The sequence below is a fragment of the Pelophylax lessonae genome, assembly GCF_965119305.1.
Source record: "Pelophylax lessonae genome assembly, chromosome: 5".
Classification (NCBI taxonomy): domain Eukaryota; kingdom Metazoa; phylum Chordata; class Amphibia; order Anura; family Ranidae; genus Pelophylax; species Pelophylax lessonae.
This window is the reverse complement of record NC_138772.1, coordinates 233,221,152-233,247,469: the sequence shown is the minus strand read 5'-3', so window position 1 is coordinate 233,247,469 and position 26,318 is coordinate 233,221,152. Positions and strand designations below refer to the sequence as shown.

Sequence of the window (26,318 nt, the reverse complement as noted above, 5' to 3'; positions counted from 1 at the left end):
ATTACAAGGAGCGGGAGGGGGCTCCCCCCCCCCCTTACCGCCACCTTCCGTGGCTCACCAATCAGCCTGCACGGCCACCGAAGAGAAGACCCGATCAAAGCCGCATTCGGCTCTTATTGGTTCTCCATGTGAAAACCCGAAAGTGATGTCATGACATAGCTTCCGGGTACTCGGCGCCTAATTCAAAAAAATGACAGCATTCAAAACAGCCAAACTTGGCATTTGAATGCTTTTAAGTGCAGAGGAGGGGCTTGGGGTCTTTTAGACCCCCAGATCCCTCCACAAGAGTACCTGTCAAAAATAAAAATATATATTTTTTTAATGCACAAAAATATCGGCCAATATCAGGCGATACCGATATTTTATGACCAAAATATCGGTATCGGCAATAAAAAAACAATATCGGTCGATAACTAGGCTTGAGACAGTTTTTTGGAAAGGGTCAGGAATTTTTTTTCCCGCAGCAGATTGCGTTTTGCGGGTAATAGACTTCAGTGAACCCACACCAAGTGTTTTATGTTTTCTTTGGGGGCGAATAGGAATGTATGACAGTTCTGTTCATAGAGTGCGACTTACCACTCTCTGGCACTCAATTTGCATCAAAGTAGTGCAGGTTTACCTTTATGTGTCCAAAGTCGCATATTAGGATGAAGGTTAGCAGTAATCAATAGAGTGAGGGTTAGCAGTAATTGTTACAGTTAGAACGCTAATGCTAATGATTACCACTAACTCTAACCATTACTGGTAACTCTCACCCTAACAATTACTGTTAAACACTAACCCTATTGATTACCGCAAGTCCTTACCCTAACCCTAGCCCTTAAGCCTGGTCCTAGCATGTGACTTTGGACACATAAAGGTTCTTGCACTACTTTGATGCAACTTTGATGCAACTTTGATGCAACTTGAGTGCCAGGGAGTGTAAAGTCGGATCAAAGGTGCACTCCATGAACAAAACTGTCATACATTACTATTAGCCATAGTAGAATACGTAAAAAACACGTGTTCGAAAACGCACTGCAAAATGCATTCCAACCCCTCCTCAACAGTGGAAAGGCTTGAAAAATGTCCTCTCCACTTCTGGCTTTAAATCACTTCCAAATGTGGAAGAGCCACCTTTCCCTTCCATCCATGACTAAGTTTGAGGACATACGTGCATCTGGATCTTCAATCCAACATGGACTCTCCATGTAATATAAGATGCTCACCCGTCCCCTAATATTTAATAGTTTCTGGACTCAAGTGAGGGACATTACCTTCAAACTTACTGATGTAAGGCTGGGGGGGGGGGGTGACCCTGGTTGGGGTGTGCTTGCAGCCTTTCTGCTCTATCTTGAAGCATAACTCCAAGAAAATATTTTTTTTTTCTCCCATGTGGTGGGGCTGTGCCCACACTGCATGGGTTAACTGCTTGTTTTTTCTATGCAAAGAGCCCAAAGCCCAGTGAACTGTTCCTGCCATCCTTACATCCAGAGTGTATGGGCATGATGATGCTAGAAACAGTCCATTCACAAGACCGCAAGCCTGTGGGCAAAAAGGGGGGGGGGGGCAGTGACTGGTCTTGCGCTCTGAGGATTGGTGGATTAGGTAAGTATATGTCCAATCTGAAATCCCCTAGACAAAAACGAGCAGTAAACCCATGCAGTGCGGGCACAGCCCCACTGCATGGGGGAAAGAATTTTTGCCCACAGTTCTTTTTTAAACCCTTGCCAGCAAAACATTATAAACAGTCTCTTTTTGATACACCTCCTGAAAGCTGCAAAAACCTATATATCGTTATATTGGAAATAAACTGTTTCCCCACCAATTAGCATCTTGCTCCACAAAGTAAGCAAAATCAAAATAATGGAGGATGTCATAGCTTCCTCAAACAATAAGGTGAAACAATTCCATAAAACTTGGTTTTATTGGGTAGATTATATATTTACTCCAGAATACATTGCTGTCAACCCTTTGAGGGACACTCTTCTCTGTTTAATAGGATGTTGAGAATCTGTTCTTGCCTCTCTAGGTAATAGGAGCACTCACAGTTTCCCCTTTTAAAGACAATGCACTTACCCAACATTGCCACCACCCCCAGCCCTCATCCTGTCCCATTTACCACCACCGCCTTCATTTTTTTTCTGTTTTTCTCTCGCTTTTTACATCTACTTCCCTTTCCTAGGGTGGTTTCTTGACTTCACTTTTTTGGAAACCCCTGTATTTTACAAAGTGCCTGTATTAAACTTACCTTGGAGATCTACAGTTCTTCCCCACATTGGGAGGCCTGATAATCCTTTAGATTCTGGTCTTGGCGGAAGCTCAACTAAAGCTGGACAATCTACCATGACTGTCTACTGAAAAAGGTATAATTTCACCTCTGAAATAATGCTTTTTGAGTCAGACAAGATATCTGGTTATTGCAGATAGCGATGGAAGATGGCCGAAAAGTTAGAGGGGCTTTTAAACTAGATGATGAGGGTAGGGTCCAGATGTAGAGCTAGCCAGCGGGAAGCAAAGTTCAGCGAGCACTATTGGAGGCATTAGCGGTAGACTGGAGATCCAAAACCCAAGGTAGGTAAGTTGACAATTCGAAAGCGCAGCCTCATAACATCTAACAAGGATATAGTATGCAACCTCTGGCCAACAACATGGGAGAACTGGAGCTGTTAATTTATGAGGAGGATTTTGATTTTGTGGGAATTTTGGTTTGGCAGCCCCCGTGATTTCCTGGCAACCATTCAAGGGTATTCCCTTTATTGCATAGATAGGGAAGGTAAAAAAGGGGGAGGGGTTTGCTTGTATATCAAAAATGATGTGCAAGTGAATATGAGGAATGATATCACAAATAGGGCTAGGGAGGCGGTGGAATCCTTATTGGTAGAGCTTCAAAGGGAAGGTACTATGGGGAAAGTAATATTTGGCATATGCTATAGGCCCCCCAACCAGAGGGAAGAGGGGGAGGTGGACCTCACATCACAGCTTGGAATGGCAGCAAGGATGGGAAATGTCCTTATATTGGGGGGATTTTACTTATCCAGATATAGACTGGGCAGAAGGAACTGCGCATTCGTCTAAGGCTCGTAATTTCCTAAATGTTTTGCAGGACAATTTTATGGGTCAGATGGTGAACGCACCAACAAGAAAAAATGTGTTACTAGACCTACTGATTACTAACAATACAGACCTGATCGCGGATATAGACCAACTTAGGAAACAGTGACCATAGGTCAATTAGTTTCAGTATAAACCACAGAAATCGGAAACACAAGGGTAATACAAGGACACTGAATTTCAAAAGAGCAAACTTCCCTAAACTGCGCTCTTTGCTAGACGATATTAAAATAGGATAGAATCCTAGGAACAAAGAACACAGGGAAAACAGGAGTGCTTTAGGAACATACTAAAAAAAAAGGTATTGGCCAGTGGATTCCAAGGGAGAATACGTTTAAAAGAGCTAAAATAAACCCTGGGTGGCTAAAGTCCAACGTAAACATGCATATAAAAACAAAAGAAAAGGCTTCAAAAAATAAAAGGCTGAGGGGTCATTGGCAGCATTCTAACATTACAAAGAATGCAAAAAGAAACATAAGAGCAAAATCAAGGTGGCTAAGATAGAGCACGAAAAACACACAGCGGAAGAGAGAAAAAAAAAACCCCAAGAAATTCTTAAAATATATAAACAGTAAGAAAGTGAGAAAAAAAGAAAGTGAGGCCAGAACATATTGACCCCATAAAGGACAATGAAGGGAATCTGGCTATAAAGAACATAGAGAAGAAGGCAAAGGTTCTAAATAAATTCTTCTCCTCAGTCTTCACAAAAGAAACGGATGGATACAGTAACCTAAACTGTAATGTTAATACCACATCACAGGAAGCACCCTCATGGTTAACAGAAGACAAGAGACAGGCTCAGAAGTAGACTTGAAAAACTTAACATAAATAAACATAAACTTAACATAAATAAGTCACCGGGACCAGATGACTTACACCCGAGGGTCCTTAAGGAACTCAGCCAGGTGATAGCCAGACTATTGTTCCTAATTTTTATGGATAGTCTACTGTTGGGAATGGTACCAGCTGATTGAAGAAAAGCCAACATGGTATCAATATTTAAAAAAGGGCCGAGAGATATCCCTGGGAACTATAGGCCGGTTAGCCTAACATCAATCATATGCAAGCTAATGGTGGAGATGATAAGGGACTATATACAAGACTTTAGTAATGAAAGCGGTATCATTAGTAGTAATCAGCATGGATTCATGAAGAATCACTCTTGCCAGACCAATCTATTAACCTTCTGTGAAGAAGTCAGCTGCCATCTAGATAAAGGAAGGCCTGTAGATGTAGTGTATCTGGATTTTGCAAAGGCATTTGATACAGTTCCCCACAAACTTTACTGTACATACTAAGGTACGTAGGTATGGACCATAGGGTGGGTACCTGGATTGAAAACTGGCTTCAGGGGCAAGTCCAAAGGGTGGTGATTAATAAGGAGTACTCAGAATGGTCTGGTGTGGAAAGTAGGGTCCCTCAAGGATCTGTCCTGGGATAAATCTCATTTAATTCATTCATAAACAATCTAGAGGATGGGAGCGACAGCTCAATCTCCGTATACGCGAAGGATACTAAATTAAGCAGGGCAATAAGTTCTACACAGGATGTGGAAACTTTACAAGAAGACCTGAACAAAATAATGGGGTGGGCATCTACATGGCACATGAGGTTTAATGTTGAAAAATGTAAGGTAATGCATTTGGGTGCCATAAATACAAACCCAACTTACTCACTAGGGGGCAGAGCCTTTGGGGGAGTCTAAGATGGAAAAGGACCTGGGGGTCCTAGTAGACGACAAGCTCAGCAATGGCATGCAATGCCAAGCTGCTGCAAACAAAACCAACAGAATACTGTCATGTATAAAAGGATGATTCACTCCAGAGAGAAAACGATAATTCTCCCACTCTACAAGACTCTGGTCCGGCCACATCTTGAGTATGCTGTCCAGTTCTGGGCACTGGTTCTCTGGAAGGATGTGCTTTAACTGGAGAGACTTCAGAGAAGGGCAACAAAGCTAATAAAGGGAATGGAGGACTTCAGTTATGAGGAAAGACTACACGCATTGAACTTATTTTCTCTGGAGAGGAGACGCTTGAGAGGGGAAATGATATCAATGTACAAATACTGTACTGCCAACCCTAGCATAGGGAACATACTTTTTAGCGAAAGGGAATATAAAAGGACACTCGGCCATTCACTAAAATTATAAGAAAAGCAGTTTAACCTTAAACTGCATAAAGGATTCTTTACCATCAGAGCGGTAAGGATGTGGAATTCTCTTCCACAAGCAGTGGTATCAGTAGGGAGCATTGATAGTTTCAAATATTAGATAGGCACTGTAATGACCACAACATACGAGGGTATACGATGTACCATTGGCAGCAAACTCATACACACACTCATCATACAGTAGGTTGAACTGGATGGACTGGTGTCTTTTTTCAACTTCACTAACTATGTAACTATGTAAGAAGCAGTGTTGTTAGACTGCTGTTCGGTTCTCTGTACCAGTGTCGGGATGTTTTCCCCTTTTTGTTTTGTTTTTCTTCTTATGACTTACCATCAATATGTGAATATGTTTGAATAGTCCAATAAACCAAAATCTAAGGAATGAATAAAAAAAAAAAAAAGAACCGCTTATCATAAATCTATGCTGGCAGTGCTGGGACAAGGTTATCCAGTGCCAAGGGCAAAGATGTCAAACTGCACCCCCTGGGGGCAGTGAGAGGTGCATGGCTCAGAGGCAGCATAATTAAATATGATGAAAAGGTGAGTAGGAGGGAAATTATGGAGGGGGTAGAATTTTGGTACAGTGGGAAAAATAATTGTTTTATCCCCTGCAGATTTTGTAAGTTTGCCCACTTACAAAAAAATGAAGGGTCTATAATTGTGATACAAATGTTATAAATTGAGCTGCAGTTCAATGAGTAAAATAAGTATTTGATCCCCACGCAAAACATGACTTAGTACTTGGTGGAGAAACCCTTGTTGGCAAGCACAGAGGTAAGATGTTTCTTGTAGTTGGTTACCAGGTTTGCACACATCTCAGGAGGGATTTTGGTCCACTCTTCTTTACAGATCTTCTCTAATTCCTTAAGGTTTCTTGGCTGTCACTTGGCAACTCAAAGTTTCAGCTCCCTCCATAAATTTTCTAAATGATTAGGGTCTGGAAACTGGCTAGGCCACTCCATGACCTTAATGTGCTTCTTCTTAAGCCACTCCTTTGTTGCCTTGGTGGTATGTTTTGGGTCATTGTCATGCTGGAAAACCCATCCATGACCCATCTTCAGTGTTCTGAGGGAAGAAGATTCTCATCCAAGATTTTACAATACATGGCCCCATCCATTGGCCCCTCAATGCGACAAAGTCGGCCTGTACCTTCAGCAGAGAAACAGCCCCAAAGCATAATGTTTCCACCTCCCTGCTTGACTGTAAGGATGGTGTTCTTAGAGTCATAAAAAAAATTTTCCCTGAAAACACAGCGAGTCGAGTTAATGCCAAAGCGAGTTAATGCCAAAGAGCTTAGTGCTTGACTGTAGGGATGGTGTTCTTAGGGTCATAGTTAGCAATTTTCTTCCTCCAAACATGGTGAGTCGAGTTAATGCCAAAGAGCCTAATTTTGGCCACATCTGACCACAGCACTTTCTTCCAATCCTTCTCAGAATCATTTAGTTATTCATTGGCAAACTTCAGACAAGCCTGTACATATGCCTTCTTGAGCAGTGGGACATTGCGGGCGCTGTAAGATTTTAATCCATGGCAGCATATTTGTTACCAATCATTTGTTTCGTGACTGTGGTCCTAACTGCCTTGAGCTCATTCACAAGTTCCTCCCGTGTAGTTCTGGGTTGATCCCTCATTTTTCTCATGATCATGCTTACCCCATGAGGCAAAATCTTGCACGGAGCTCCAAACCGAGAGCGATTGATGGTTATTTTGTATTTCTTCAATTTGCGAGTAATCGCTCCAACTATTGTCTCCTTCCCACCAAACTTCTTGTTAATGCTCTTGTAGACCAATCCAGCCTTGTGCAGGTCTACAGTCTTGTCCCTAAAGTCCTTTGACAGCTCTTTGATCTTGCCCATGATGGTAAGATTTGAATGGAAGAAAGAGATTCTGTGGACAGGTGTCTCTTATACACATAACAAGTTGTCGTTAGGAGCACTTTCTTAAACTGACAGGACTAATCTGTGTACCACATGAGCACATGCTGTAGCCAGTCTGTGGGAGCCAGAATTATCATTGGTAGGGGATCAAATACATATTTTACGCACTGAACTGAAACTCAATTTATAAAATTAGTATGATGTGTTTTTTTCTGGATTTATGGTTGATATTCTGTCTCTCCCATTTGAAATACACCTATGATAAAAACAATTATAGACCCTTCATTTCTTATTGAGTGGGCAAACTTCTAAAATCTGCAGGGGGTCAAATAATAATTGTCCCCATTGTATAAGAAGGAGGAGAGGTTTGCGTTCAGAAGTGCTGTGAACTCAACTGGTAGCTGACAGAAAGGCACAGTGATCAGGGAGGCGGGTGGAAGGTGCTGTGACTTTAAGGTGGCAAGGAATTGCTGTAACTAGGAGAGGGGATGGACTGTAATAAAATTGGGTTGGATGGAGTTGTTATTAGCAGGAAACCATGCTAAAGCGGAACTTCACCTAAGAGAGTACATCCTGTGCATCCTCCCCAACCCCTCGCTCTACTGCCACATTTTATTTGACACTTTTTGTAGGGAAGGGGGAAGCAGGTACCTGGTTTTGACGGCGGTGCGGCGATCTGAGCCAGAAGTTCAGCCCCCCCTCCTTCCCTACAAAAAGACCCCACAGTCTTCTGGGACACATCACAGTTACCAGAGGACTATGGGACCATTCACAAGGTGCAGTGCAGCTCATGCTTGCTCAGTAGGAAACCGGCTGTGAACCCACAAGGCTTCACTACCTGTTTCCCCTAAAGAAGCCAGCACCTGCACTCGAAGCTGTTTGAAGAATTAGCTCGGTTGAGGACATTGCTGGATCCCTGGACAAGTGGTTGTCCTTTTTTTTAAAGTCAGTAGCTACAGTATTTGCTATTGGTAGACTCCAAGAGATGTCTATAGGCACATGTAACTTCTCTTACCACAATTAAGCAGCATAGTGCAGGGACTATATCGCAGCAGACAGCCTCCTGTACAAGGCCTCTATTAGAAGTCATGGGACATGCTGTATTTTTACCCAACACACCAACACGTGTATGGTGTAAACAGGGCACATAGAGAACAATTATTTTCTTTGTGCTCTTGTGTTGAGCCTACATTGATCAATGCAGACCAACACAGCTCAACACATCCGGTGTGAATGAGCCCCTAATGTGAAAAGAAGAAAAATCACATAAGTGATGGTTCACATTGGTGCGACTTGAGTCACACAGTATCCAATAACAAGGGAAGCCACGTTATTTTTAATGGTGCCCATTCACATAAATGCAACTCTGTGTGGTGCTATTTTGGAAATGGTTACTGTGCTACTTTAGTGCGATTTCAGTGCAATTTGGCTTCATAGAATATGTTAACCAAATCCATAGTCGCACTATATAATCGCACTAAAAATCGCATCAAAAGAGAATTGCAGTAGTGTGAACAAAGCTCCTTCTTCCTAAAGATAAACAAGTTATGTATAAGCTTGTTAAAGCAGAGTTCCGGGCACAGAATCTTTTTTTTTTTTTTTAATACCCCCCAAACAGTAACCCTCCGACCTTTATATATCCGCTAATCCTGTTTCATATAGTTAAATACGAGTTAGGCAAGCATAAAATCTTACTTTATATAATTTCTTCAGAGCGCCGCCATCTTTGTCCTGGTGAGCCGAGTCCGCAGTGGGGAAATGTCTGCCCTGCTTCCTGCTTCTAGTGGGAGGAGGGCGGTGAATCCAGCGCGAAATCTCGCGCATGCCCAGTACTATGTGATCGGCATAGTACTGGGTTTCCATAGGGATGGCGGCGTGGAGGAAGTTGCCGTCCCTATAAAGCTATTCTCTTCTTTTAAATATGGCGCCATCCGCACTGTGCTCCGACTAACATCGCGTCATTTCCTGTTTGGAAATAACGCGATAAAAGGAGCGGCTGTCTACGTCACTGCGCATTGCATCCTGGGAGCTCTTACTCGTCGCTCCCAGGATGCAATGCGCAGTGACGTAGACGTCCCAGGATGCATTGCGGGACAGGAAGTCACGGCGCGGGCCGAGGAAGGAGGAAGTGGATGTAAAGGTGAGTATATTACCTTCTGAAATAGGGTAAGTAAAAAAAAAAAAAAGGCCGGGAATATCCAATTCTTGTACAGGGAACGATAAGGAAGCGGATGCCATTAAATATAAAGACATGATTTTGTGCCCGGAACTCCGCTTTAAGTATACGAACGAAGCAATGCATAAATAACTTGCTGGAACAATTTTTCATGTCATGATTTTTTCTCTTGTCTTTACAATGGTGCTCACTAAGTTTTTGCTGCTGTCACCTTTTCAGATAAGAGGTGTTTGCACACATAATGGACACCATACAGCAATTGTGGCTTAGTCTGGATGTAGAGTTTCCTTGCTGGGCGTGTGTGGATTGATTTGTTGAGAGTAGTAGAGCACAGGAGATTAGATACCCTCTCCTTTAACTTGTGAAGCCACTCTAGTCCACTCTGACATTGCCTGCTGCCCGGAGAGAGTCTAGTGGTGGGGCCAATATGATTGACAGATGGGGCCCTCAGCCAATCACTGTGTGCGGCTCCTCCTCCACCCACAAAAGACAAGCGCCAGCATCCTGCAAGCCAGGCAGTCACTGAAGGGGCGAGAGTTAGGAGGATATGGAGCATCCTGTGGAAGCTGTGGTGAAGGAGGCCTAGCAAGCCCCCGCGCTGTGCTACTATTACATTGGTATGAAACTGATCCAAGCTGGACATGCGTCCCCCCCACCCACATGGAAAGACCGCACGGGGGCACATGCTCCTTCTGTTCTAACCCCCCAGTTGTGGGTCTGCATGCTTGTTGTTGTTTAGGATATCTTTATCCCAATTACATTTCTTAATATAGGCTGGTTCAGCAGGAACCGGCTGACATCCGTTCCGACAGGAGCCGGTCTAGGGACCGGCTTTTGTTGAAGGGACATGCTGGAAAACCAGCATCTGAGCCAAAAGCTGCGAGCACTGATTAGTGTGTTCTTGTGGGGGTGGGGGTGGTTGCTTAGCTAACGTTTAAAATACTCCCACTTGCATTGTGCTCTTTGTTGCAAATATTTGGTCCCGTTGAGTGTCATATTGTAAGGAACATTTTTAATATTTGGAGTTCTTGTCATCGTATCATTCCAATATGTTTCTTTTTCCTGTAAATGTAAGAGTAATTTACTATTTGATGCACTCTTATGGAGATCCAGCTATAATGACGCTGCCCCATCACAGTTCTCATTAGTGATTTCATCTCTCATACTCACTTTCGGGTTGCTTTTCACATACATACTGCTCCACCTCTTCTGCCAGTTATATCCCTCTGAAATATAGTGTACCTCTTGATGTTATCAGCCTAGTCATGTGTGCTGTCCAACCAGGTTTCAGCTATTACCACACAATTAACATCCTTTTTGAAAAACAGAAGTTCTACTTCTTTTTTTATGTTTGCAGGCTTCTTGCATTAATTAACATACATTTTAATTGCTTTAAATCAAATATAATACTATTAATTTTGTATCTAAAACTTGATTCTACTACTCTTTTTTCTATAGGACTTGGGTGATGCAATTTCTATGCTTTCTAATTTGAGTTAATTTTCCCCTACTATGAACCCCCTCCCCCCCCCCCCCGTATCCTGTTCCCCATAGACCCTTGCACTCCATATAGCATATTCGTTTCTGATCCCTACCTTCCTAGATCCTAGTCTAAAAGCTTCTCCAACCTTCTAAACATTTTCTTCCCAACAGAGCTTTACCCACCCAATTTAGATGCTGTCCGTCCCTACAGTAGAGTCAGTTACCAGCCAAAATGTCAGTTTAGTTCTCCAGAAAGCCAAAGCCCTCCTTCTTACACAAGATTCCCAGTCACCTGTTCAACACCCTAAGGGCTCTTTCACACGGTCTGCCTCCGTAGGCTGATCCGTGCTGCTCAGCGGGGATCGATCCGCGATCCCTGCTGAGCCGCAGATGACAGCTCCGTCTCCGCTTGCAGTGTGGAGAGGGAGGTGTCACAGCTCCCGCTGCTCTCTGTGTTGAATCGGATGAAAGCGGACTGCCTGTCCGCTCTCATCCGATCCCATCCGATCCCCAGGACGGATGGAAAATAGGGTTTCCATCCGTCCGGATTTCACGGACAGGATCGGATGCGGATGGCAGCGGGTGTCAGCGGACATGTCACCGCTGACATCCGCTGCTCCATAGGGCTGAATGGGGCATCCGATCAGATCCGCCTAAAAAACTGACAGGCGGATCTGATCGGACCGCCCGTGTGAAAGAGCCCTAAGCTCTCATTGCTTCTCTGGTGTAGCTTATGGCACAGGAAGAATTTCTGAAAACACTACCTTGGAGTTCCTTTTCTTTAGCTATGACACCTAGGTCTCTGAAATATTTTTTTTTTAGTATGCTCAATTTTCCTCTAATTTTGTAATTTGTACCTTGACAGATTGGTCTTCCCCATTCCCACCCAACAATCTGTCAACTTCAATTCAGAACATATCAAACCTGTGTACCCAAGAAACAGCAAACCCCTTTAGTTTGCTGTTTGTGCTAATAGAGTAGTCTGCTGTTCCATAAACTGAGACTCTAATGCCAGTACCTGCCTCTCTTTGCATAAAGACCTGTTCCCGTCCTTACTGGAGCAGTCATTCCACTGGAGGATGCTAGAGGAGGTATTCCATTCCAACACTGCTACTCCTGAACTAATATCCTCTGACTAGCCTCTCAATAACACTTTTCCTTCTACCTCATCTTCTAACTGTAAACCACCCACCTGCCTCCGACCCCACCATCTGCATGTCTCTACTCTCCTCTATATTGGCTTATGCCAATACTTGTTGGGTTAGGTCCAAACTCTTCTTCAGGTAGTTGCTCTGCAGTGTTTCCAATCTAGATCCAGTGTCTGTGCTTCCAACAAAAAACTTACTCACATTGTTCGCCTCTGAATGGCGGTCTAAGAAGTACATATGTAGAGCAAGATGTGCATGGAATCGCATTACCAGTCAGGGAAGCCATTGTTATTTCTAGCTTTATAGGGCGGTTTATAAATTAGAACCCTGCTACAATTTACATGCTGTAGCTTTTAACCCCAGTATCCCTTGGGGATATGCCATGCCCTTGTTTTAACAATGTTTTTTTTGTCGTACTACACTTTACAAAAAACCCTCTCACAACTATCTCTGCCCACTCACAGCAATTTTTGCGCACTCACATCAATCACAGCCCCACCACAGTGTTATAGATTAGTATCAGGGCTTTTCTTTGCTCTGCTACTTCTTCTGTTAAAATATGTCCTTTTTATAAACTTTGCACTTTAAACAGCAGACCTTGCACAACTCAGAACCTTGCTTGCACTGTTAGTTAAAGCTAATCTTCACATTTAACCCTAATGTCTCTTTACCACTTCGGGTCTGGAAGACTTTACTCTTTTCATGAGCAGGCCATTTTTTGCTATTTGGTACTGCGCTACTTTAGCTGTACCCAAACAAAATCGATATAATTTTTTCACAAATATAGAGCTTTCTTGTGGTGAAATTTGATTACCACAGTTTTTTTTTATTTTTGCAATATAAATAAAATAGGACCAAAAATTTTGAAAAAGAAAAAACCCCAATATGTTCTACTTTCTGCTATAAAACATATCCAATAAAAAAATGTAAAAAAATCTAATTTCTTCATAAGTTTTGGCAAAAATGTATTCTGATAAAAAAAAAAATCCCAATAGGTGTATATTGCCTGGTTTGTGTGAAAGTTGTAGTACCTACAAACTATGGTATATACAGTGGAATTTTTTTAATTTTTTTTATAGTCATTGATAAAAAAGTACAGGGGGGAACAGGACCCCTTAATGGCAGTATAGGACTTTATAGGCTGTGTAATTTAACGTTAGGTAACACAATTCAATTACATTTAAAAGACAAACTTTATTACATATATATGATAAAAGGGCTCATAGGTCACAGTGACCATAAAGATTATTTTAAAAAATATATTTAACCATAATAAAACAACAATTAAGTACTGCACAACTAGCAGTAGTTGATTTTCATGAAGATAAAAAGACAAGGCGCCTCTAAGTGCAGTAGGCTCTGAGTATTTATTAGGTAAAAGTATAAAAGCACTCACATTTGGTAAATGTGACATGGGCATAGCAAAGATCTGTCTGGAGTCTTCCTATCTGCTGTGCTGAGTGGTTAAAATGAGGACATCCGGTGATCCACTTCCTGTAGATGCGTCCTTTCGTCTGTGTCTCAGCCTGGTCGGCATGAGATTTCCTGAAGGCAGGGTGTGGATGCAGCGGCTGGTGTCCAATAGAGCGGGTGGTTACATGTTTCGGAGCTCAGCTCCTTCGTCAGACCTCCACCCGCTGGAGGTAAAGGGACATTTATATAGGCAACTGAAATTGTTATTAAATGCGACAGGTGCATTCAGGCAGAAGATAAATGGATAGGAAATTGATACCAGCATGTGCATACCCCTGAAAGCTGGTAACCATTGCACAATTATCGCTTTCAGGGGTATGCACATGCTCATGCTCATACGTCAAGGCCAAGAAGTATCTGAAGACAGATTTTTCAAAGGTTTTATGGACTGATGAGATGAGAGTGACTCTTGATGGACCAGATGGATAGGCCTGTGGCTGGATCAGTAATGGGCACAGAGCTCCACTTCGACTCAGACACCAGCAAGGTGGAGGTGGGGTACTGGTATGGGCTGGTAATAATAAAGATGAGCTAGTTGAACCTTTTTGGGTTGAAGATGGACTTAAAATCAACTCCCAAACCTACTGCCAGTTTTTAGAAGACACTTTCTTCAAGCAGTGGTACAGGTAAAAGTCTGCATCTTTCAAGAAGACCATGATATTTGTGCAGGACAATGCTCCATGGCATGCATCAAAGTACTCCACTGCCTGCCTAGCCAATAAATGCCTTAAAGATAAAAGAATAATGACATGGCCCCCTTCTTCACCTGACCCAAACCCTATTGAGAAGTTGTGGACCTTTCTTAAATGGGAGATTTACGGTGAAGGAAAACAGTACACCTTTCTAAACAGTGTCTGGGAGGCTGTGGTTGCTGCTGCAAAAAACGTTGATCAAGAAACTGACAGACATTATTTGTAAATTTTTTGTTTTTTTATTATTCTCACTTGAACAGATGAAAATAAAGAAGTGAGATGGAACAAGTTTCCTTTTTCATTTAGTTGCATAATAATTCTGCACACTAACAGTTGCCCAATACTTGTGGACACATATATATTCTCCTAAGAAATTCAAAACCTCACTTTTACTTTTTTAAATATTCAGGTTTGAGGTTTATTACAATGTTGGATTAATCAAGAGCACTGTAGTTGTTCAACATTGAAATTAATCCTCAAAAACACAACTTGCCTTACACTACACAGTGTAGTTCAGTTGGGCTAAGCTGGCCCAAGCAAACTATTTACTGCAGGTGCGCTTGCTGGGCGCACTGTATTAATGTTATATAGCCTTAGCTACATACAGTATACTGCACTGTGTTCCAGCACTGAAAGCTCAAATCCCACAGCGTGAACACTGAGGCTACATACAGTTTTATAGCGCTCCCAGCAAGCGCACCTATTAGTGCATTAAATAGTTTGTTTGGGCCACATTGGCCCAAACAAGCTATTAAAGGAACAATAGAGTTGAAGATGAGCTATAAAAACCAGCTTCAGACAAAATCTCAAGTGCAGGTGAAGGTATTTACTGTAAATGTAAGTGCATGCTTTTTTTTTTTTTTTCTCACACAACTTTAATCACCACTTACAATTACAAACTGACAGTGCACAGATACAAGCTATGTCCTTTTGTTAAACTATACACCTAAAGTAGAACTATAGGTACATTTTTTTTATTTTGCATAGCGTAAGGGATGGTTATAACCCCTATAAGGTTTATTTTTGCCATCTTTGTCCTGTTGGGGAGATTTACCTTCACTTCCTGTTCCATAGCCAAACAGGAAGTGAGGGGAAATCCCTGCAAATTAAGGAAATCTGTCAGGGACCCCCAGGTCACCAGAACTAGTGTTCCTATTGGAATATTTTCCCTCTATTACTTTTCTAGTGACAACCCAAAATTTGAGATTTTCTTATACTTTCACTTTTAATGATAATAGTAAACAGGACAAATAGAGAGGGTAAATCTCCCCAGCAAGGATAAAGACAATCCATCTCCCCACTATCCAAAACTAAAAAAAAAAAAAAAAGTGCCTTTAGTTATACTTTAGGCAGCAATGTTTCAGTGTTTTAAATCTGTATCTTTCCTTAAAGTGGTTGTAAACCTGAGAAATGGAATATGAATAAAGACTTTTCCTCTATAGTGTGAACTTGTCTCAGTCCAGAGCACTAAAGCCCCGTACACACGTACCGATTGTCGGCCGTAAATATTAGGCCGACGACCGATCGGCCGATTGTAGGCTTGTTAGTATGATGCTTCCGACAGCCGACAGCGCATTTTCGGCCGAAGAGAATCTGTCGTGCAGGCATTAAAATTTTTGTTGGCCAACACCAGAACGGCCGATTGTTTGCCAGTCAGTACAGATTTCGGCCGACAGACAGCAGATTAGCAAGACTGGGCATGCTCAGAAAAGAAAAAAGACAAGGAAAGTTAACCATCACATGACATCACTTCTGCAGTCGGCTGTTGTTGGCCGACAAAATTCGTGTGCAGTCTTTTGCAGTTTTCAACAGACACGACAGCCCTGGACAAAAGACGGCCGATCGTTCGGCCGACGATCAGTACGTGTGTACGGGGCTTTAGTTTAATTTCTGTCTGCTATCCTGTTCCTCTGCTATCTGCATGAATCACTTCTGACAAGTGTTCCTGACACCAAGAGAAAAAAGGTGACAGAGGAGGGATCTCCTGCTGATTGCCAGCCTCAGCTCTGTTCCTGTGTGCTGTGTAGAGGGGGGTGTGTCCCTTCCCTCCAATCAGCTCTCAGAGCTCTCCTCACTGAGCTCTGCAGAGTGTAACTTCTGCTCTCCGCCCCCTTTTTTTTTACAGCTCTAGAAGCTTCAAAAATTCAGCACTTTGAACGGATGTAGAGAAGAGAAGACTGCAGATAGACAGGTGCAAACTTATGTAGGGAGATTTTTTTCAACTCTGTGTATCACGAGGCCAGTCACTTCACTAGGTATATGGAAGGGTTTACAGCCATTTTAAAAGAATTTCTGTCGGATGATGTGCGTGTAACTATGTTAATATAAAAAGAAGCAACTGAAAGAGGCTGAAGGAGATCAGTAACAATAAAATTCAATATTAAAAAGGTAAAAACAGTACTTTATGAAAACAAAATATTTTTTATGATACAAATTGCATTGGAAGACTGGATCTAACTTGTTTAGGGTGTAGATCTATTTTATTATAAATGTATTACAAATCATTTTAATACAAGCATTTGAAGGTTATTGGTAAATTGTAAATACATATTTTATTATTTGCTTATTTTTTTAATACAAGCATTTGAAGGTTATTGGTAGATTGTAAATACATATTTTATTATTTGCTTATTTTTCTTGTTAGCACAGGATTAAACGACATAAGCAGCCATGCCTCTACCTGAAGTTATGTTTTGTTCTCAGCAAATTGATATTCCACCAGAACTTCCAGACATCTTAAAGCAATTCACAAAGGCTGCCATTAGGACACAGCCTCATGATGTCCTCCAGTGGTCTGCTGCGTAAGTAATGAACTATTGAAAATCTGTCCAGTTTATAATGTTTACCAATAGTTAAAGTTTGTTCTCTATCGTTCATTGACGGACGCAGTATATCAGTAGGGTAATACCGCCCCCTACAGGAGTAGGACACTAGGCACACTAGGCAGAAAAAAAAAAAACCTGGCTACGCCTATGGGCAGTCCCTGGGGATATACCCTCTCTCTTCCTGCATAGGATGTCAGTTTTGATCGGCCTAGTCAGGAGTGAGGACCTAGTTCCTTGCTGAGATCTTTGGTCCTGGCAGGGGAGTACTTTTTTATGTAGATTTTTTTTTTTTAGCTAGTCTTTTTTTTTCTCCGGAATTTTTTTCCTGTGAGATCTTCAAGCAAATATGCTGAGCTGGGCGACAGACTGGACCCCCATATCCAGTGGTCACCTCAGTCTGGCCATCGAGCGCGTGCAGGCCTTAGCTCCTCGCTGGGTCGGCCGCAACATAGATCCACTGGACGGGGACTGGCCCCGCAAGTTAAACGTCTTACCAGGACGCACACAACAGGGTCTGGGCTTATGTCGCAGCGTTCCTATTTGACCGACAGCCCCCCTACTCCGGTGGCGTGGGGTCCTGTCATGAGATGGCACCCGCCGGACACGGGCCCTCTCTCTGGGATGGTCGGACCCTCACACTCCTGGGTTTCCCTCTGTCCTTTGTGACCCCCCCCCCTCCTCGCCCCCACCTAACCCCCCCCCCTCGCGTAGGGGACAGTTCTGGGCCTACCTGAAGCTGGTGCCTGGTGTGCAGGCCACATGGGGGGCCGAGGTGTGCACCGTTTGCGCTGATCGATCACTGGTGCGGGCCCTCCAGGGCTGGATGACGTGGTAGGGCTGGCTGGGGGTAGCGGGGCGGCCATTTTGTTGTAGCCTTTGTCTGCAGTTATGGAGGTGGCCATCTTGGGGGGGTGGTTTTCAGCCATTTTGCAGTGGATTTCTGCTGGGAAGGCCCGTGGGTGTGCCTGGAGGCCTTTTTTTCGGGGGAGGAGCAGCCCCTCTTTTCAGCCCAGGAAGCTTCTAGCTCAGGTTTCCTTTTCTGAGCCACCGCTGACACATGCAGACCTCCTGAAGATTGCTGATTTTTCAGGAACAGTGAGTTGCTGGGGGTTTATTCTCTCTCTCTCTGCCGGGGTCCATAGCGTGGGCCTGACCTCCGGGGGGTGCTGTAGCACTGTGGGGACGTTCCATTAAAAAAAAAAAAAAACTTTTTTCTTTCTTTTTTTTTCAAATTTTGCTGGCGGGTCCTATTAGTGCAACATGGACCCCTCAGACCATGTGTCTCCACCTGATCCCCTCACAGAGGCCGCAGGGCCCTCCGGGTCCCAACTGTCCACTGATGCGATTTCAGCAGTCCTGGAAGCTTTTGTGTCCCAGGTGAAGGGGGCCTTTAGAGGGCAGGGTGCGCAGAAACGCCCCCCCACCCCCCACCCCTGTCTCCTCTGATGTTTCGGAATCTGAGTCTGAGCCAGCCATCACAGACACGGGTACCCCGCAAGGTGCCTCCTCTGATAGTGAGGATGAGCTTTCTGCCTCTTCTGCTGTGCAGGATAAGGTGTGGGTGGACGCACTAGTTGTTTCGGTGCACAAAACCCTAAAGTTGGAGGATGCGGCTGTCGTCACTCCTGGGGCGCGGGTTGCCTTCAGCACCCATAAGTCCCCGAGGGTGGAAAAGTCTTTTCCCTTCCCCACTTATTTTGCTGGCCTACTTGCCAAAGAAAGGGAGCGGCGGACACGTTCTCCCAGGGTGTCTAGGCGGTTTACCAGGCGCTACCCTTTTGAGGAGTTTCTGGTGAAGAAGTGGTCGGTGTCACCTAAGGTGGATCCCCCGGTGTCCAGACTTAACAAGGCTACCGTGATTCCAGTGGAAGATTACCCGTCCTTTAAGGACCCATAAGATAGGAAGGCAGGGGCTGTGGCCTGAAACATGTACGCTATGGCGGGGACTGCACTACGACCTGCCTTTGCTTCGGCCCTTGTCACCCAAACGGTGACTGAATGGGTGAAGCTGCTTCGCCTGGACGTGGAGGGCCAGCCTTTCCCTCCTGAATTTGGGGAACTGTTGAACCAGATGGTGCTGGTGCTACAGTATGCTTATGATGCTGCGCTGGACATTGCTTCCCTTTTGGGTCGTCTGTCGTTTTCGGCGGTGGTCATGAGGCTTATGCTCTGGCTGAAGTGTTGGTCTGCGGATCAGGCTTCTAAGAAGGCCTTGACGGAACTCCCCTTTCAGGGGGACCGTCTGTTTGGGGCTACCCTGGACGACATTATTAAAGGTGTTACGGGGGGTAAGAGTACCTTTCTCCCGCAGGCTTCCAGGGGTAGGGACTCTCGCCGTCGGTGGGGTCCATCCTTTTCGGCTCACAGGAAGTATTCTCATCCTTCATGGGCAGCCGATAAGGCGAAACCCTTCAAGGCTCCCTCGGGTGCTCCCAAGCATCCCTGGGCTGGGAAACAGAAGTCCGGTTCTGCCAGACCTGTGGACAAGGCCCCGTCGGCCTGATGGTGCGCCCTCACCCGTGTCTGGGGTGGGGGGATGCCTTTGCCAGTTCTCGGACGTGTGGCTTGCCCGGATCCCAGACAAATGGGTCCGGGAGGTTGTGCGGTCCGGATACAAGATCGAGTTTCGATCCGTTCCTCCGATCAGGTTTTTCCCTTCCAATGTCCGCCTATACCTGGATCGCTTGCGAGCGCTCTATGGGGCGGTGCAGGACTTGCTACAGCAAGGAGTGATAGTGTCTGTTCCGCACGTGGAACGCTTTTGCGGGTTTTATTCCAACCCGTTCACGGTTCCCAAGAAGGAGGGCAAGGTGCGGCCGATCATGGACCTAAAGGCACTGAATGTGTTTGTGCGTGTTCAAAAGTTTAAGATGGAAACCATTCGCACGATGGTGGCTTCCCTACATCAGGGAGACTTCCTGGCCTTGATAGACATCAAGGATGCCTACCTTCACATTCCGATCTGTGCTGCTCACCAACGGTTTCTCCGTTTTGCTATGGGAGAAGATCACTATCAATTTGTGGCATTACCCTTTTGGTCTCGCCTCCACTCCTTGGGTGTTCACAAAGGTGTTGGGCCCGGTCCTGGCACTGTTGCGACAGAGGGGGATATCGGTCCTGGGCTACCTGGATGATCTGATCCTCCGTGCGGAGTCGCCCGCGTTGCTGTCGGAAAACTTTCGGGTCACCATGCGTACTCTGGAGGAGTTTGGTTGGATCGTGAACCTTCAAAAGTCGACTCTGACCCCTTCCATGGGACTGGTCTATCTGGGTCTGACCTTGGACTCATCGTCTGCCAGGGTGTTTCTTCCTCTGGAAAAACTCCAAAAGATCCAGTCAGCGGTTCGTTTGTTGACCAACGACCGGCCGTTCCCTTCAGACCTGTATGAGAGTCCTGAGACTGATGGTGTCCTCCTTCGAGGGTTGTCTTGTGCGCATTCGATCGGACAATGCCAGGGCCGTGGCTTACGTCAATCACCAAGGGGGCTCCAAGAGTGTCCTTGCGGCCCTGGAAGTGGCCGACATTCTATGTTAGGCGGAGCGCCATGTTTTGGCTCTCTCCGCGGTCCACATTCAGGGGGTGGAAAATTGGCAGGCGGATTACCTCAGCCGACAGGCCTTGGATGCCGGACAATGGTCCCTGCATCCGAAGGTGTTTCGTAAGTTGTGCCTTCTCTGGGGTACTCCGGATGTGGATCTGCTGGGGTCTCGAATCAACAGGAAGGTACAAAGGTTTGTCGCCCGCTCCCAGAGACCCTCTGGCAGACACCACAGATGCGCTGGTAGCCCCCTGGGGTCAGTACCGGCTGATATATGCCTTTCCTTCTCTCAAGTTGCTGCTGAGACTTGTTCGCAGGATAGAGGCGGAAGGGATTCTGGTCATTCTTGTGGCTCCGGACTGGCCTCGTCAGGCCTGGTACGCCGACCTGGTCAGGCTTGTCGCAGACACCCCGTGGAGACTTCTTCTCAGGGTGGATCTGTTCTCTCAAGGGCCTATCTTCCATCCTGCTTTACAGTCGCTGGCTTTGACGGCTTGGCTGTTAAAAGCCAGGTGCTGAAGGACAGGGGTTTATCTGCCTCAGTGATTCCCACTTTGCTGAAAGCGAGGAAGGCGACTTCCAGGAAGATTTATCGTTGCACGTGGAAGTCGTACATTGCGTGGTGTGAATTGTTTGGGATCCACCCTTGCTCCTATTCGGTGGCTTGGATCTTGGCCTTCCTTCAACGGGGAGTTGATCAAAAGTTGGCCTTGAGTACTATCAAGGGTCAGGTCTTGGCCTTGGCTATTTTCTTCCAGAGGCCATTGGCCGCCCATTCCCTGGTGCGTATTTTCATACAGGGAGTGCGACACTTGGTGCCTCCGGTGCGACCTCCGCTACCACCATGGGATTTTAATTTGGTGCTGTCGGTTCTCCAGAGGTCTCCCTTTGAGAATATTCAGGAGGTCCCTCTGCTTACCTTGTCTCAGAAGGTGGCCTTCTTGGTGGCCATCACTTCTGTAGGGTGTCGGAACTGGCGGCGCTGTCCTGTCGTTCTCCCTATTTGGTGGTTCACAGGGACAAGGTGGTACTTCGGCCGGATCCGTCCTTCCTGCCGAAGGTGGTTTCCAGTTTTCACTTAAATGAGAACATAGTGTTACCTTCCTTATGTCCTAAGCCAAAACATCCTAAGGAATTTGCTCTGCATTCCCTGGATGTTGTGTGGGCGCTCAAGGTGTACTTGACATCTACTGAGTCTTTTCGCAAGTCTGACTCGATCTTTGTGCTCACGGATGGCCCAAAGAAGGGGCTGCCTGCGTCTGCTGCGACTATTTCCAGATGGATCAGAAAGAGAGTGGTGCAGGCTTATTCCATTAGGGGTCAGGTTCCCCCCTTCCCTGTCAGGGCGCACTCTACTCGGGTGCTTAGTGCTTCATGGGCTTTTTGCCATCAGGCGTCTGTGCTTCAGGTGTGCAAGGCGGCGACTTGGTCATCTGTTCACACCTTTACCAAATTTTATAAAGTGGATGTGATGGCATCTGCGGATGCCTCCTTTGGCCACAAGGTTTAGCAGGCTGCGGTTTAGGGGGCTTCCTGGCCTTCCTTGAGGGTGTTTTTTTTCTGTTTTCAGGTGGACCTCATCTGGTTGTTCTGAGGTATCCTGTGTTGGCTGGTTGGCCATTTTGGCCTTGGGGGACTGTTTTTTCTGTGTTCTGGTTCCCACCCCTCATTTTGGTACTGCTTTGGGACGTCCCTACTGATATACATCAGAGGACTGCGTCCGTCAATGAACGATAGAGAAAATTGGATTTTTGACTTACCGTAAAATCCTTTTCTCTTAGGTTCATTGACGGACGCGGTACCCGCCCCTCTATTTTTTGAGTGGGTTGGTGTGTTTTTCTCTGACACTGCTTTGATACAAAACTGACATCCTATGCAGGAAGAGAGAGGGTATACCCCCAGGGACTGCCCATAGGCGTAGCCAGAAATTTTTTTCTGCCTGGTTTTCTCACTCCTGTAGGGAGCGGTATTACCCTACTGATATACTGCATCCGTCAATGAACCTAAGAGAAAATGATTTTACAGTAAGTCAAAAATCCAATTTTTGTTTTGTTTGTTGTGTATTGTTTTTTTTTTTTTTTTTTTCTGACTGTTATTTGGAAAATCATCATATGTTCCTTATTTAAGGGCTAAGTGTATCTTAAAACAAAACCAAAAATAAATAACCACTTAAGCTCTGGAAGAATTTACCCCCTTCATGACCAGAGAATGTTTTGCTATTCAGCGCTGCACTACTTTAACTGGCAATTGTTCCCTCATGCAACACTGTATTCAAATGAAATTTATATAATGTTTTCACACAAATAAATTATTTTGGTGGTATTTGATCACCACTGGGTTTTCTATTTTTTGGACTAGAAAAGAAAAAAAAAAAATACAAATTAAAAAAAAAAGAAAAAAAAAACAATATTTTTAACATTCCGTTATAAATAATATCCAATAAAATAAAATTTTGTCATACATTTAGGTCAAAATGTATTCTGCTACAGGTCTTTTGTAAAACAAAAAATATCAATAAGTGTATATTAATTGGTTTGTGTGAAAGTTATAGTGTCTACAAACTATGGTAAATACACTGGAATTTACACAGATTTTACTTTCTGGCTGCCCATCACATTTTTGAGGTGCTAAAACCCCGCAAATTACCCCTTTTTGGAAAGTAGACCCCCCCCAAGTATTTGCTGAGAGGCATGTTGAGCGCATGGAAGATTTTATTTTTTGCCACAAGTTTTTGAAAGATTACAATTTCTTATTTTTTTTTCACAAAAAAATCTGATTATGTGCACCAAATTTGGTGTTAAAATGGTTGGTGATATAGTGCGTAATTGAGTACTTCTTCAATTTGATGTCGTGAAAGCTACATATTGATTACCTAATTAGCACTTGTCTTGCAACTTCGCCGTGCCAGTGCCAATTTTGTTCTGCTGTATTCACTATCTGCATGAGCGATTTGGAGGCCTTTCTCTGTGATGATACTCTAACTAAGGCTTTATCTAATATATACAAAGAATTGTGTATTGATGCAGAGTTCTTGCTCCTTGTAGAGTAATCTGGGTGGCATTTTTTCCTCAGTTAGATGGGGATGATTGGGATGATCTCTGAGAGGTTACCTTTTCCAGACTGGTGTCGTCTAGAGACCATCTCAAACAGTACAAATTTCTACATAGAATATACCTCACTCCAGCCAGATTGGCTAGGATCTATCCCCACTCAATCACCTAATTGCTGGTGGTGTACTTCCTCCAGGGTAGATTTCACCCACATTTTTGCACAGCCATACAACAGTTCTGGTTAGAAGTCACACAATGCATTCAAGAAATGACCACAATTTGTATCAGGCCATCTGTAGAAGTGTGTCTTTTGGGTCTGGTGGATTCCTAAGCCCCTAAATAGCTGATCCATACCCTCCAAACGGCTATTTTACTACGGTAGGAAACATATTATTCTCACATGGAAAAAACCCACGGCTCCTGCTGTTCCTGCCTGGAAAATGCTCATGAATAAAGCTCTGCCTTTTAACAAGGCCATATATGCTAACAGAGGAGTACCCAATAAGTTTGATAAGGTGTTGGGTGGGTGGGTGGGTAAACAACATGTCTAAGGTATCGGAAAAAAACAGACTAGAATTTGCAGTATATTAAGCTTGTAGAGCTCTGAACAGATGAGTTGGGACTGGTTATTGAGTTTTTTTTATATGGGAGCTGTATGTAAACTTTCCAAATGGAAGGTGGATTTTCTTATGTCATCTATGTCAGTCGTGAGATATAGGAACCGGTGTAACGTTAGAAAACTATACCCCGTGAGAAATTCATACCCACGTCACTTCCTGTCAGGAACAGCTGAGCAGCGTAGCAGTGCGCATGCTCACAGCTGTGGATACGTCATTGAACAGCTGAGGAGCTGACTAGTGCGCATGTACGGAGGGTATGGATTTTTCACGGCAGTGTGTGTACATCACACAGACTCAGCTGTTGCGGCGGTTACATAAAAACAGCTCGGCAGCAATATGAGTCATCTCCAGTCCTACCCCTGTCACTTCCCTGATCTGGGCTAGTAAATATAAAAGCGGCGGCGGGTGTATGAAAAGATAAATGACGGAGATCTCGGCTCCGCGACTACGCCTCCTGAAACTCCTTCTCTCAGTACCTCTGTGGTTCAGAAGGCAGGCTCTGTGAAAATGTGTGACACAGCAGTGCTTAGTCATGGGGCATAGTAAATATGTGTCACAGAATTCAAAGAAGTAAATTGTGTTTGACACACAAAGTAAGTTTACTAACTTAACCACTTTAGGACTGCTCACGTTGCTGCTACTGTAGCAAGGTGGCAGCCCTGGGTCTAGCGCCGTAGACCTACGTCGCTGGATTCCCTGCTGTCTCGGCGGCACACGCGCGCCGCCGGAGGCTCGTGTCTAAACACAGCAGGAGTCGGGCCAGGGGAGGAGAGACGGCGATCACCGTCTCTCTCTTCCCCAGTCGTCGGGGAAAGACTGAGAAAATCCGCCCACTTGTGTAAACAAAGCGGGCGGATCTTCTCTGCGACAGACAGGGACAGATCACAGGATTCAGCATAGCTGAACCTGCGATCTGTGTCTTTGTCACACAACCCCCTTCCCCCACACACGTCAGTAAGCATGAGGCACACATTCAACCCCTTGATCAACAACAGTGTTAACCCCTTCCCTGCCAGTGTCATTATTACAGTAACAGTGCATTTCTTAGCACTGATTATTGTAGTAATGTCACTGGTCCCCCAAAAAGTGTCAAAAATGTCAGTCAGGGGTCCGATCTGTCTGCCACAGTGTCACAGTCTGGCAAAAAATCGCAGATCGCCGCCATTACTAGTAAAAAAGACAAAAAAACAATAAAAATGACAAATCTTTCCCATAGTTAGTAACTTTTGCGCAAACCAATCAAAATACGCTTATTGCCCTTTTTTTTACCAAAAATATGTAGCAGAAAACAAATTGGCCTAAAATGTTAAAAAATGTTGATTTGTAAATTTTTTTGGGGAATGTTATATATCAGAATGTGAAAAATATAGTTTTTTTCAAAATTGTCGCCCTTTTTTTAAAAAATTAAAAATCGCACAGGTGATCAAATACCACCAAAAGAAAGCTCTATTTGTGTCGAAAAAAAGAACATAAATTTAATTTAGGTAAAATCTTCCGGTCTTAAACTGGTTAAAAATACGCTCATTGAGAATTTTTTTGTCAAAGACATGTAGCTTAATACATTTGGCCTAAATATATGACAAAAATTGAATATATTGGATATTTTTTAACTGTCAAAGTAGAAAATGTTAATTTTTCACAAATTTTTCGCTCTTTTTTTATTAATATTGCAAAAAATAAAAAGCGCAGAGGTGACCAAATACCACCAAAAGTAAGCTCTGTTTCTGGGACAAAAAGGACGTAAATTTTGTTTGGGTAGAGCATTGCATGACTGCGCAATTGTCAGTTAAAGTTGCCCAGTGCCAAGTTGAAAAAAGTGGAATGGTCATTAAGCAAGAAAATCCTCCGGGGCTAAAGTGGTTAGTGATGGTTCAGATTATTAAGAGTGGGCTAGACATAAATGAAATACAATGTTTTTCAATTTTACGTTTTGATCATAGGTATGCTTTAACCACTTCTGGACCAGAAGGATTTACCCCCTTAATGACCAGGCCATTTTTTGCGATTCGGCATTTCGGTACTTTAACAGACACTTGCGCAGTTGTGCGAAGCTGTACACAAAATTGATGTCCTTTTTTTTTCCCACAAAAAGAGCTTTCTTTTGGTGGTATTTGATCAGCTGCGCAATTTTTATTTTTTGCGCTATAAACAGAAGTGTGCGACAATTCTGA

At 44.2% G+C, this 26,318-nt stretch overlaps 1 protein-coding gene across 1 annotated transcript in view; it reads left to right on the top strand.

Moving 5' to 3' along the window:
- Positions 1-26,318, top strand: part of ROPN1L (rhophilin associated tail protein 1 like) — a 70,936-nt gene that overhangs the window by 551 nt on the left and 44,067 nt on the right. The window contains exon 2 of the mRNA XM_082259655.1: positions 16,758-16,914. Coding sequence (XP_082115781.1) covers positions 16,784-16,914 — 131 coding nt within the window. The 5' untranslated portion in view covers positions 16,758-16,783. The remainder of the gene's footprint in view (positions 1-16,757; positions 16,915-26,318) is intronic.